This window comes from Phascolarctos cinereus, unplaced genomic scaffold, assembly GCF_003287225.1.
Source record: "Phascolarctos cinereus isolate Bilbo 61053 unplaced genomic scaffold, phaCin_HiC Scaffold_4;HRSCAF=312, whole genome shotgun sequence".
Lineage (NCBI taxonomy): Eukaryota > Metazoa > Chordata > Mammalia > Diprotodontia > Phascolarctidae > Phascolarctos > Phascolarctos cinereus.
Window position 1 is genome coordinate 145759374 of NW_027555847.1, and position 13665 is coordinate 145773038.

At 37.3% G+C, this 13665-nt stretch overlaps 1 protein-coding gene across 1 annotated transcript in view; it reads right to left on the reverse strand.

Annotated features, from left to right (window-relative positions):
* Positions 1–834: 834 nt before the first annotated feature.
* GALNT12 (polypeptide N-acetylgalactosaminyltransferase 12) overlaps positions 835–13665 on the reverse strand; it is a 49261-nt gene continuing 36430 nt past the window's right edge. The window contains exons 6-10 of the mRNA XM_020995593.2: positions 12139–12315; positions 11142–11273; positions 10647–10760; positions 7549–7695; positions 835–2779 (exon numbers count right to left, since the gene is read on the reverse strand). Coding sequence (XP_020851252.1) covers positions 2642–2779; positions 7549–7695; positions 10647–10760; positions 11142–11273; positions 12139–12315 — 708 coding nt within the window. The 3' untranslated portion in view covers positions 835–2641. The remainder of the gene's footprint in view (positions 2780–7548; positions 7696–10646; positions 10761–11141; positions 11274–12138; positions 12316–13665) is intronic.

Here is a 13665-nt window from a genome sequence, read left to right on the forward strand (position 1 = left end):
CTCAGTAAGTGTTTTGCTCCATTCTCATTCCTAAAGCTAACTGAAGAGTCCAACCTAGATCACTCTATTGAAGCAATAACTCCACTTCTCATCCAGATTAAATCTCGGAGAATTATGGTAGCTACCATTCCAATGACAGAATAAGCAACAAAAAATTTATGAAAGACATTCTGCAATACTGAAAGAGTGAAGAGATGAAACTCCCTCAGAGGTTCAAATTGTAATGTCAGTGGATAGACTGAATAAAGTGAATTAAATGGTATCATAAATAATTAAAGGAATTAGAGAATTTCATTTCAGATTTTAAAATTTTAAAAAATAGATGAAGGTATAATTGGGGAAATGATATTCAAAGATAATTAATGGAAGTGGCAAAAAGGAGAATAAATGAAATAAAGAATGAGCAATTGAAAAAATAAAAATGAAGAACAAATGCAAAGTATAACAGAACTGAACAAACAACTAACGAATTTACAGAACAGAAAGTGGGGGAGGGAAAGAGAAAAATGAAAAGGGCGGAAGAGCATTTAATAAGTACCTATTATGGGCCAAGCATTGTGCTAAGTGCTTTGCAAATATTATCTCATTGATCTTCACAACAACCTTGTGAGGCAGGTGTTTCTCTTATTCCCATTTTACAGGTGAGGAAACTGAGGCAGACAGACTTGCCTGGTCATCCTGTCAATAACAAGTAACTGAAGCCACATTTGAACTCGGGTCTTCCTGATGCCAGGCCCAATGCTTATCTACCGCACTACCTAATAGCCCAGACAGGAGGTATGTAATGACCTCTCAGGCAAAAAAGCAAAAACAAAAAGTCACAGTCAGGAAAAGTGTTTGAAACATTAAGTCATAGAATTTTTAATAAATTTGGTATCAGTGTCATCTTACATCTGATTGAATGAAAAATAACATACAGCAATTCCTTTGAGAGACTTTTCAATGTTCAAAATAGCACACTTTCCATATTTTCATATTTCATTTTTGTATCTTAAGCAAAACCATAGAAGTGCATCTAGAAATTATATGAAAATCAAAACCAGCTACAGAAATAAAAACATTTAGAAAATAATTTCAGTAGCATTTGCTACGATTTTCAAAGTACCAAATTTAGTGTTCAGATTTGAATGATTGTACTAAAATTTAATTTTATTTCTCAAATTAATGTTTACCAAAAATTTTTATTATATGTACATTTTAAAAAGTCACAGTAGTAGTTAGTCATAGTAATGATGGTTAAGCCACACTAAAGCATTATTAAAAGTTTGCCTTATGTGAAAGTTTCTAGTAAGATTATTCTTTCAAATGGTCAGTTTTCAGCAACATTAATAGAAGCACAGTGTCCAGAAAGAGTAATTGACAGTTCTATTATCTTAATCTCTCATCAAACCACATTTAGAGTACTTACTGTCTTCAGTTTTGGGCACAACATTGACAAACTAGAGTAACAGCATTGTTTCAGGGACTCAAATCCATATCATATAAGGAATGGTGCAGAAAAAATGAGGGTGGTTAGTCTAAAGAAGAAAAGACTGAAGGGAGACATGATAGCTGTTTTTAAATATTTAATGATCCATTATGGCTCAGAGGCCATGACGAGGACCAAACGGGATTAAGTTAACAGGGAAGCATAAGGAAGAACATCTTAGCAATTACGGTTATCTGAAAATGGAATGAATTGCTTTATGAGGTAGAGAATTCTCTCTGACTAGAAGTGTTTAAGCAGAGGCTGAATGGCCATATGTCGGGAATGTTATAGAGGGATTTTGGCCATCCAGCTGGGGTTTGGATTTAATCTCCCTTAAAACTTTATGATTCTAGGTATTATTGGCAAAAACTCTCTGGCTGATGTTGACAGCTCTGTAATACACAAACTGTTATTTTCAAATAAGCTTTGAATATCCCAATGATCTGAAGCAGCTATCATCCCTTTCCACACATGCAGCTTTTCTACAATTTCATGTATTGAGAAAATTCTGGCCAAAATACTAATCTGTGCAATCTACAGTACATTTTTTGTTTTAAATCTGTGCAAATAGCTTAATATATAGAAAATATCAAGATTCAAGCTCTACCTTACTTCTTAAAAAAAAGGCACTATCATAGAATACAGGCAATACTAAAAAAAGTATTTGGTAGATAATTGCTTTAAAGTCACTGAATAAAAAGAGTTATGTGCTTCTCTCTATGAAAAGAGGCCATCTTGAAACAACAGTAAAGCTTTTTAAATAAATAGTGCAAAGCTTAAACTCTTCTACTAATTCTCCAAAAAAAAAAAATTCACACCTTGTAAAATAATTTCCTTATGAAAATATTACTGTCAAGTTTTGCATGGTATCCTCACATTATATTGAACTGAGTAGCTATGGGCTACAAAGTCCTCCTGAGCACAATCACTGTCATTGCTTTGTTTGTTATTCCATTTGTATGATGTCTTAGAGTCGGTTAAAAAGTCTTTCACATATTTCCTTTGACCCTCACAACAACCCTGTGAGGTAGGCTGGGCAAATGTTCTTAAACTGAGATTCAGACATGAAGAGACTTGCATAAGGTCATACAGCTGGTGAACGGTGGAACTGGAACTGGAATCCAGACCTTCTGATCCCTACTCCATCATTTGGTTGGCTGGTACAGTAACATATTAACTTCTTTCTTTGAAGAACCATCTTTGATACTCTGAATTTGTACATGTTCTTAACAGTGGGGCTGGACTGCCATTGGAAGCATTCGGCTCGGCTTGTAGACATTTCTTAGACTGTACATGAAATATGGATCCATCCTAGAAAAGATTGAGAAGGAATTAGTTCTCGGTGGTATTATCAACATTTTATAAGAAGATTACTGTTTTTCGTTTAAATTACAATTGCTTAAGAACTCGATAAACTTTTCTAAAGTATGATTTTAAATTAAATTCTCAAAATATTTATAACAACATTATTTGAAATAAGAAAAAAGGTGGAGAAAAAGACCAATGACAGTGGGATGACAAATAAATAATCATAATGAATGGAATAGCATATTATTGCATTGTAGGGAATAACAAATATGAAGAATTCAGAAAAATGTGGAAAGATGTAGGGAAAAAAAGATAGTAAAGAAGGAAGAGCCAAAAGAACAATTTACATACTGTAAATTAGGTCAACATGGAGAGACGATAAACCTCTGGTCAATTACTATGGCCAATGTGAATATCATACTGCTAAAAATCCCTTATTTCCACTAACAATATGTCTGGAACATGCTATTTAAGGAAGTTTGGGTATGTTTTGTAAAGTGTCTGTTGGGCCAAAACATAATTTATCAACACATATTTTAAAGAATGCATTGATGAAAAATTTTCCCAAGATACGTTTCCAAAAGAAAGTTTTTGTGATAAAATATATTGGTTCGAATATAGGTCAACTTAAACATAGACAAGACTCATACCAAGAGATCTTCTGAAAGGAAAAACATATAATTATACACAGAAAATCACATAAAATAGTAAAACTGCAAATACATATTTACTATATGAGGTTTTAGTTTTTTCTTATATTTTTTTCTTTTCAAATAAATGGTATATGTGTATGTGTGTATATGTGTGTGTGTGATATATATGATATATATATATACATATACATACATATATGTGTATATATACATACATACACACACACACACATTTCGTTTTTATCAATATGACTCTTTTAAGTTCCTCCACTTTCCCTGGTCTCTTGACATCCTGATTTTCCTCCAGTTTTAGGTATTATATAAACTAGAGATTAAAGATGGGCCCTAGGTTTTATAAAAATTACCTTTTTAATGGTAAATTGATGAGAGAATAAGATCTATGTTCCTGTGTAGATGTGCATAAATCCCAGATGTCTGAATTAAATTTTTAGGACTGCATAAATCTAGGAATACCTGTATGTAAAGCCACCAGATAAAAGAACAAAGTAATCCTGAGGGTCCTCTCTTTCCCTATGACTATAAAATCCTTTTCAAGGAAGGGCTTTTTCTGAATGCCTTGAAGCCTCACAACTGTTGACAGATAGAGATTGATGAAACAGGTGAGAAAGGCAATAGTTGTGCTGTCCATCTAACTGGAATATCAATCAATAATTATTTATTGACAATACTTGAGGCTACTATGGCAGAAACAAGGTATACTCCCCTTCATTCTGGGAATTTCACTTCAGTGTGAGGAAGATGTATATGGAAGTAGAGAGTTTGAAGGCCAGTCTGCAGACCAGTGGAGGTTCCAAACCAAGGAACTGCCTGATAGACATCGAAATATGGCTCTAAAGCTAATATGCTTGCATCTCTGCTGTATATTAAATGTACTCCACTTGGTTCCACGACTAGGCCCCAATAGTTGGAAGTTAACAGGGAGGTATAGTTCAACTCAATAGAAGAAAGAATTTCCTAACAACAATGAAAAATGGAAAGAATTGCATTGGGATAGTAATAAGGTCCTCATCAATGGATGTATTCATGCAGAGAGGCCATAGATGCTGCTGGAGTAAGTCTCGGGAAAAGGATTACTCAGACTTTGTGGAATGGGGAAATAACTTTCTATTGACAAAATACAGGATTACCTAGTTCCAGCTGGATTTGTCCCTCAAGGGGGTGCAATCCAGTGCAACTCAAAAAACTTAATGGAATATAACAGGATGAATGTAGGAAACCAAAGGGAAAGGTAAATAAGAGTAATTTCCATTTAATCCAATTCCATAATGCATTTACTGAGTGTTGGGCATTGTGTCAGCACTACAGACACAATTCTAAGAGTAAGAAAGAACCTCAGTGACCATCTGGTCTATGCTATACATGGAAGGAATACCCACCAAAACATACCTGCCAATCTTCCCGAAAACTCCTAAGGAGGGGCAGCCCACCACCCATTCCACTTTTATTCATTTTGTATTCATATTTTATTCATTGATAGGAAGTATTTTTTTTATATCAAGCCTAAATTTGCCTCATTTTGACTTCTACTCCTAATTTTGCCCTCTGGGCCCAAACAGACCAAGTGTAACCTCTCTTCTACATGAAAGCCTTTTAAATAATTGAAGTTAGCTATCGTATCCCCCTGAGCCTCTTCTTCAGGCCGTATATGCCCAATTTCTTCAACACATCCTCATAGATCATGGACATATAGACAGCAGTGCTTCACTATTCTGGTAGCCCTTCTCGGGACACTCTGCAGATCATCAATGTCCTTCTTCAACTCTGGCATCCAGGGCAGTCCCTATACCCCAGGAGCTTACATTCTACTGAAGGGAAACACCATCTAGCAAGATAAGTATATTCAAAGTCAATACAAAGTATTACAGAGTGGACAGAACACCTCAAGTGGTTATTCAAGGAATCAGGCAATCCTCCTCTAAGAGGCAGTTCATTAGTTAGGCTTTGAAAGAAGTTGGAGATTCTACTAGGAAGAGATGAGAAGGAGAGTATTTCAGTCATAGGGTCAGTGAAAAAGCAAAGATGTAGGAGATGGAACAAGAAATAAGCCAGTTTGGTTTAAATGCAGAGTATGTTAAAGAGGAGTAAGATGTGGTCAGTCTAAAAGGATATGCTAGATCCAGACTTGTGAAAGGCTAATGTCCAAAAGAAGAATATTTTATCCTAGAGATAACAGGAGCCATTGACATTTCTCGGGTGCCTTGGTCAGACACGAGATTTCAGGCAGGCAGAAAGAACAAGATTAAAAGGGTAGAAGAGACAAAAGGAGGGAAACAACGGAAACAGAGTTAATACTTCTATAGGAAAAAGCAGAGAAGGAGGAATGCTCATCAAAAATAATGTCTTCTACATGGACTCATTAATACCAGTGCTAGGTCTATACCTCAAGGACAGCAAAGAAAGAGGAAAATCACCCATATGCCCCCAAATTTTTCTATTCTCTCTTTCACAATACAAAGAACTGGAAACTATGGTGGTGCCCATCAACTGGGGAATGGATAGACAAATTAAGGTCTATGAGTATAATGGAATGCTACTATGCCAAAGGAAACAACGAGAAGGATGGCTTCAATAAAACCAAGGAAGACTTGTATGAGCTAATACAGGGTGAAATGAGAAAAACACAGAGAACAACTTATGCAATAACAACACAATGTAAAAACGAACAACTTTGAAAGTTGTAAGAACTCTGATCAATACAATGACCAACCACGATTCCAGAGGACTGATAAATGAAATATCCCACCCACTTCCTGACAAAGAGGTGATGGACTCAAGGTACAGAATAAGGCATACACATACACATACACACACACACACACACACATATATATTTTGGATATGGCCAAGGTGGGAATTTGTTGTGGCCTACAATGCATATTTGTTACAAGGGTTTTGTTTTTCCTTTTTTTTTCCAGTGTAGGAGGGTTGTGGGAAGGAAAGAAAATGGATTTTTTTATTGAAAAAAAAATTACATCTAAAAAGTGGAAAAAATGTGTGTTCTAAATTAGGGACTGACCAAATTCTAATCTGAAATTTTATAGAGTATTCCAAGTATAATCCGTCCAGTGCATATCCTAGGATACAAATTTTTTTATTAATTTATTAACAATCATTTCCATAAGCTTTTGAGTTTTAAATTTTCTCCCTCTCTTTCCCCAAAACAGCTTGCAATAGGCTATACATATACATTCCTACTAAACATGTTTTTATATTAGTCATGTTGTAAGGAAGAATTAGAACCAATAGAAAGAACCACAAGAAAGAGGAAATAAAACAAAACAGAAGGAAAAAAAAAGAGCAAATAGTATGCTTCGATCTGCATTCAAACTCCATAGTTCTTTCTTTGGATGTAGATAGCATTTTTTATCATGAGACTTTAGGAGCTGTCTTAGATCTTTGCATTGCTGAGAAGGGCTTAGTCTATCAAAGTTACTCGTCACATAATGTGGCTCTTACTGTGATACAAAATGTTTGATAATCATTCCTCCTTCTTAGGTATAGCATCCTAAAAGAAGGATGTGATGGTCTGGCTATAATCTGCCCTGTTCAGATCACATTTGGAATACTGCACCACATTTTAGGCAAGACAATGATAACCTGAAAAGCGTCTGGAAGGAGGAGACCAGGATAGGGAGGGAGAGGTCTTCAAGATCATACCACAAAGATGGATATTTAGTTTCGATCATAGAAGACTTGGAAGGAGAAAGGTCCATAACAAATGCCTGTAAGTATCTGAAAGACTTTGATGTGTGAGAAGAATTAAATTTAGTTTTGGTTGGCAGAAATATGAACAATGGGGAGAAGTTATAGAAAGGCAATATAGGCTTTCAATAAGGAAAAACTTGCTAACAATTGGATAGTGGATCCTCAGGCACAGTTTGGCCAACAACCTGTCAGGGATACAGTAGAGGAATTGTTCAGACACTGGTTAGATTAGGTCATCCCTGGATAACCTTCTAACTCCACAATTCTGGAGTGTGACTGTATCTCTCACAGATACTTTTTGGTGGTCAAGAGTATAAATGACATTTTATGTTAATACAATCACTTGGAACCAACAGCACTAGAAGAGATTAGGACATTAAACAATATACCTACCTCTTTAAAAATAAATTTCTGATTTTCTGGGGGATTTTTATAACAGAGATGCATGGTCAGATGGTCAGTGCCTCCATCAACAGCTACACAGGCTTCTGGATGGCGGGTGTTATAACGTATTTCGTTATGTGAAGTATATTCAAAAAACTATGAGAATGAGACAGGGAACAAATAATTAAACTATGCAGACACAAGATATGAACATAAAAACTTCTGAACAATTAAAAACATCCCTTTTTAAAGTATTAGTATATCCTATCTTCCTTGTACATAGTAGGCACTTAACAAATGCTTTTTGACTAACTAATCTGGCTCATATGAGGAAAGGGATGCTTCTAGGAAGGAGCTATCTCCCTCTAAGAAGCTGGGCTGAATCCTAAGAGTTCAAACTGAGCAACAGAATTTCCAGGCAAAAGTATTTCGGCAAAAGAGCTTTCAAATAACAGTCAACAAGCATTCATAAGCATCTATCATGTGCACAGGAGATAGCAAAGACAAAATGAAACAATGATAACATTGTATAATGTATAAGGTCAATACATTCACCTTCTCATTCATCTTCTGTGTCTCCCCAATGCCAATGTTTCTAGCTTACCTGGATCATATCACCAAAACCAATGATAGTTCCATATTTCACAACAGAATAATCTTCTATGCCTGACGTTTAAGATCCTTATGACCAGGCCATATTTTGTCTCCCTAACTTTTATTTGCCTCCTCAACCTAAGCCCTCTAATTTTACATTCTGAGCCACACATAAATCAAGATTATCTACCTATCTGTCCCCTTATGAGTAAGCTGGTTACTCCAGGTATGGGTCAGGGATGGCCAAATCAGGATGAGTCATGATAGGGTCTTCCTATGGCCAGATGGACAAGCAAGTTACCATGATAAAAAGACTAGAGCTTTGGGGAATCAGGTTGACTTAGACCATGAGTTCCTAACTTAGGAACCAAGGGCATGTAGGTAGCACAGCAGATAGAGTGCTGGGCCTGGAGTCAGGAAGACTCCACCTTCCTGAGTTCAAATCTGGCCTCAGATACTTACTAGCTGTGTGACTCAGGGCAACCCACTTAGCTCTGTCTGCCTCAGTTTCCTCATCTGTAAAATGAACTGGAGAAGGAAATGGCAAACCACTCAAGTATCTTTGCCAAGAAAACCCCAAATGGGATCATGGAGAGACAAACACAACTAAAATAACTGAACAACAGAAAAGTTAATCTAGATTTAGACCTATACCAAAATAAATAAATAAGGTTTTTAATTTGTTGTTGCTTCTTTCCAAGTTCAAATCTTCTACCCTTTATCTCCAAGGAGGATTTGGCACTTTCCTAACCATTGGCACCTGCCTGGGGAGGGGAATAACCATATTGTCAAATCTACAGACAAGGTGATTTCTCCAACTGTAATGTCAGAGCTCCTTGCCATACCAGCAGATCTTCCAGCAGGAGGCTCCCAGGCATGAGGAGCCGCTAGACATGAATGTCAAGGGTAGAATGAAGCCTTGCTCTCCAAACTGCCTGGCTAGCAAAACTTTGAATGTTTTTCTCAGGAGAGAGAAAAAAAAATCCTGAATCCAAAGAACCAGATCTTCTGTCTGAGGAATTCAGTACTGATCAGGACTTTTGACATACAAACCAACCACAACGCAGAATTCCTTCTCTGCTTATTCTCTGTGTGGTTTTGGGCAATCAATCCATTAACAGAGGTGGTTTATTAAGCACCTACTATGTGCCAGACACCATGCTGGGAGCTCTGGATACAGATACAATGAAAGAAACAATCTCTACTTGAAAGAAGCTTGCACACTAACAGGGGAGCGGGCAGATGTGTACACACACACACACACACAAAATTACTACCAAAAGTAACAAATAAATACAAAGTAGTTGAATACAAGTTGGTTTGGAAAGGAGGGCTTTAACAGCTGAAAGGATCAGAAAGTTCTCACGTGGAAGACAGTGCTGGAGCTGCGTCTTTAAGGGAGTGAAGCATCCTATAAGGAAGGGAGTGCATTCCAGGTATAGAGAGAAGAGATATGTACAATAAGGTTGGAACCTTCCTAGGAGTCAGTTTCCTCATTTGTAAAAGTTCTTCAAAGGAAGGACTATTGGGCTTATGTTTGTCTTTTCAGCTGGAATTAGCTACACACCTTAATTATAACTTGGAATCATTGATTTAAAGTTGGAAAGGACCTGAGAAGTCTCTTATTTTGCAGATGAGGACACTGATGTTTGTGACTTGTAATAAATAGTGGAAGTGGGAATTAAACCCAGGCCTCATGACTCCAGATTCAGCACTCTTTCTACTGTTCCAAAAAATAAAAAACAATTATTTATAGCTGTAAGACCAAAAAAGAAGCAAAACAAATCCTGGTCAAGACTGGTCCATCATTTTTGTCTCCTAGTAACTGAAGTCAGAACCAAGGTTACTATAGGTTGCCAGTCACTCTATCCCCCAGAAACAGTCCTAATGGAGGAATAAAGACAGGGACTTGTAGAATGCATAACTTACTAGAGAGAAAGAAGATGCAGAAGCCCAGCTCTACCACCAGCTGTGTGAGCCTGAGCTAACTACTTAAATTCTCTGGGCCCCAGTTTCATCATCTAAAAAATAAGGATAATACCAATGCCACTTCCCTCAGGGCAGAGTTGTGGAACCTGCTGCCTCGAGGCCACATATGGCCCTCTAGGTCCTCGGGTGTGGCCTTTTGACAGAGTCCAAATTTTACAGAACAAATCCTTTTATGAAGGAGATTTGTTCTGTGAAGTTTGGATGCAGGCAAAGGGCCATACTTGAGGACCTAGAGGGCCACATGTGGCCTTGAGGTCACAGATTCCCCACCCCTTCCTGAGGGTAATGTCGTTGTGAGGATTAAATAAAGTAACACAAATATGTGAAAGCATTCTGAGGACCAGGAAGCATGATGCAAATAGAATAGTGATGTTATTGTTATTATGAAGATGGTTAACTTTGTAGCAGTGTGGCCCATCTATAAACAATTCTGGAGTGTACTCACCTTTTCAATTCAACTGAAAAAACATGATCAGTATTCAAATACTATCCCCCCAAGTATGATGCTGATGAAAAATTCTCACCTGGTTCTGTCCCATTCCATGACAGAGATAAAGAATTACTTGGTTCCCCGTTACTTCACTTTCACTAGGAGGGTTATAGTCAAAACAGTAATCTGCCATTCCTCTGCTTACCAACTAAATGAAAGAACATATCAAAATATCATTTTAGACATAGACATGTTAGCCTGCACACATACACATGTAAATCAACCAATCGTCTCTAACCTTCCCAAAGTATTATCATTGGTATAATTATTTTTAAGAGAAAAGAAGGATCTAGGCCAGGGGTAGGGAACCTGTGGCCTTCTAGGTCCTCAAGTGTAGCCCTTTGACTGAATCCAAACTTCACAGAACAAATCCCCTTAATAAAAGGATTTGTTCTGTAAAACTTGGACTCAGTGAAAAGGCTGCACCCAAGGACCTAGAAGGCCACATGTGGCCTTGAGGTTCCAGGTCCCTACCCCAGATCTAGGCAATAGGAGACAGCCCACCACAACAATAAAGTCTTCTGCTTACCATCCCAAAGTAGCCAGGTCTGTCTTCAGGAACATGAAGCTCAGGATACACATGTTCTAGGAACCATCTGAAATCCTTACATCGAAGTTTAGCACGAAGTTGTTGCCTTTCTGTTATATCTCCATATGGTTCCTCAGGGAAAATCAATCAATCAATTTTAGAATTTAGCCTTCCATATTAGCTTCATTAGACTTTAACAATAAATAAATACCCTCACCTATACCTATCCTAATCCTAACTCTCTCATTCAAAGTCCAGGTTAAGTCCATTTCTTCTATGAAGCCCACCTTGACCACTTTAGCCCATAGTAATCTGTCCTTTCTCTGAACTCATAGCACTTTGGGGCTAGAACAAACTTTAGCACTTAGCATGATTGGATTCAATCATATGCAATCCCATATCCTCTCTTGTGCTATGATTATATGATATGATTATAACATGATTATATTCTGTAGTACATTTCATTAGAGTGTGAACCCAAAGAATTTTTAAAATGAAACACTTACTGAATGCTCAATTGTTAGTCAATAAACTAAAGAAATTAAAACTTAACTAAATTTACATAAAAAATACAAAATTTTTTAAATGAGACACAAAATACCAAAAAATATTTTTGGAGATGTTAAGGTATGCCTAGGCATACCGAGCATGGCCCATACACCTGCCTAGTTGTATTGCCTTGTTATTTAGCTTTTATACTAGTCACATAGCTAATAAGTGTCTCAGGCCAGATCTGAACTCAGGTCTGCCTGACTCTAAGCCTGGCACTCGATCTACTGCCCCACCTAGCTGCCCTGCCAAGAGGAAGAGGAAACCCTACTTCAGCCTCGTCATGAAGCAAACTAGCTTGAGGATAGCTGAGGTAATGAGCCATAAAAAGGGAGGCAGGGATGAGGGGGAAGACATCATTCTTAAATACAGCATCAATGGAGAAAAAGTCAAGGTGAAATTGATTCTCATCAGATTCATTGCACACAAATTCAAGTTACAAACTCACCTTACGTGCATGCATGTTTCGGTGGTAATAAATTTCTTTATATTCATCCATCCAGACTTCAGCAGCACGTACACAATTAGCCAAAGCCTTGCTCCGTGAATAAGGAGCTTGTTTAGGGAAGACGTGACCTACGTGAGAACAAGGGTGGATCTCAAGACTTCCTCCACACTGCCAGATCTAAACATACAACATTAGTGGTGAATCACAGGTCAGCATGTGCCATAAGATCACTATACATTGTAATTTGTAAGCACCTCACTTTTACCTTCTCCTAAACATTCTAATACACACACATAGTGTGGGAGTCATTATTTTCCTGAATCTGCTTACTTTACATCAGTTTGTTCCTTAAAAATAGAATTTAATTTTTAAATATTTTGCTGCTATCTTTTCTTTTAAACATCACCTTCATTTCTAAATACATCTCTCTTCTTTATACCTAGTGAGTTTATAAATTGTGGAGAAAGTATCACCTACTTGCCTGTAAATATTCATGGTTGTCAGATATAGGGTCAGATGTTTTCAGTTTTTGGTAGACAGAGTTTCCATGTCAGAGAGTTCCCTATCCCATTGAAATCACAAGTCTGTTCTCTCACCTATCCCCAATAATGTGAAAATGTGAATGTCCTGTGATGGCACCAACATGATAGACTCTGAGAATGCCTTTCAATGATGCAGCCTGCATCTCCTTGTGGTGACAGGGGTCCAAAGAGGTCACAGGATTTGCCAAGGGTTACGAAGCTAGTAAGTGTCAGAAGTGGGATTTGAATACAAGTCTTCCCTGGGATTGCGAGGATAGCCAGAAGAGGAAGTACCTGACAAGTAAAAAAGGCTTTTCAGAAGGGTCAGCCAAACAGCATTGAAGTGACAGAAAGAACCAAAGACTGGGGGTGCTTCATGTAGTAGTAGTAGTAGTAGCAGCAGCAGCAATAATGGTGGTGGTGGTAGTAGTAGTAGTAATACTAACCATGATAGATAGCATTTACATAGCCCTTCCTATGTTCCAGGCTCTGTGCTAAGCACTTTACAGATATCCCATTGACCCTCATAACAACTTTGGGAAGTTGGTACTATGATTACCCCTATTTTACCAATGAGGAAACTGAGGCAGAGTTTGTGACTTGCCAAAAGGTCACTCAGCCAGTAGATCTTTGAATCTGAATATGAACTCAGATATTTCTAATTCCAGGCTCAGTGCTTTATCTAACCACACCACCTAGTTACCTATAAATACTCACAGTAGTCAGATACATGGTTAGGTTTTTTTTTTTAGTTAAGTTTGGATCAGAAGCTTTTATTCTTCAAACTTGTCCATGTCTATGCTTTCATGGTTTGTCTTGTTTTTCCTTCATTTCTTAGTAAAGTTTTTTTTTAAAATTCTAAGCATAATTCATCTGACCTAAGAAAAAGGTTTTTTTCTACACTTAGGTCAATCCAGAAAATAGAGAACAAACATACTCATACAGATTGGATGTGATGGTGACAATATTCAAAACAGCCAACAAAGATTCTTTAGAATGTCAAGCT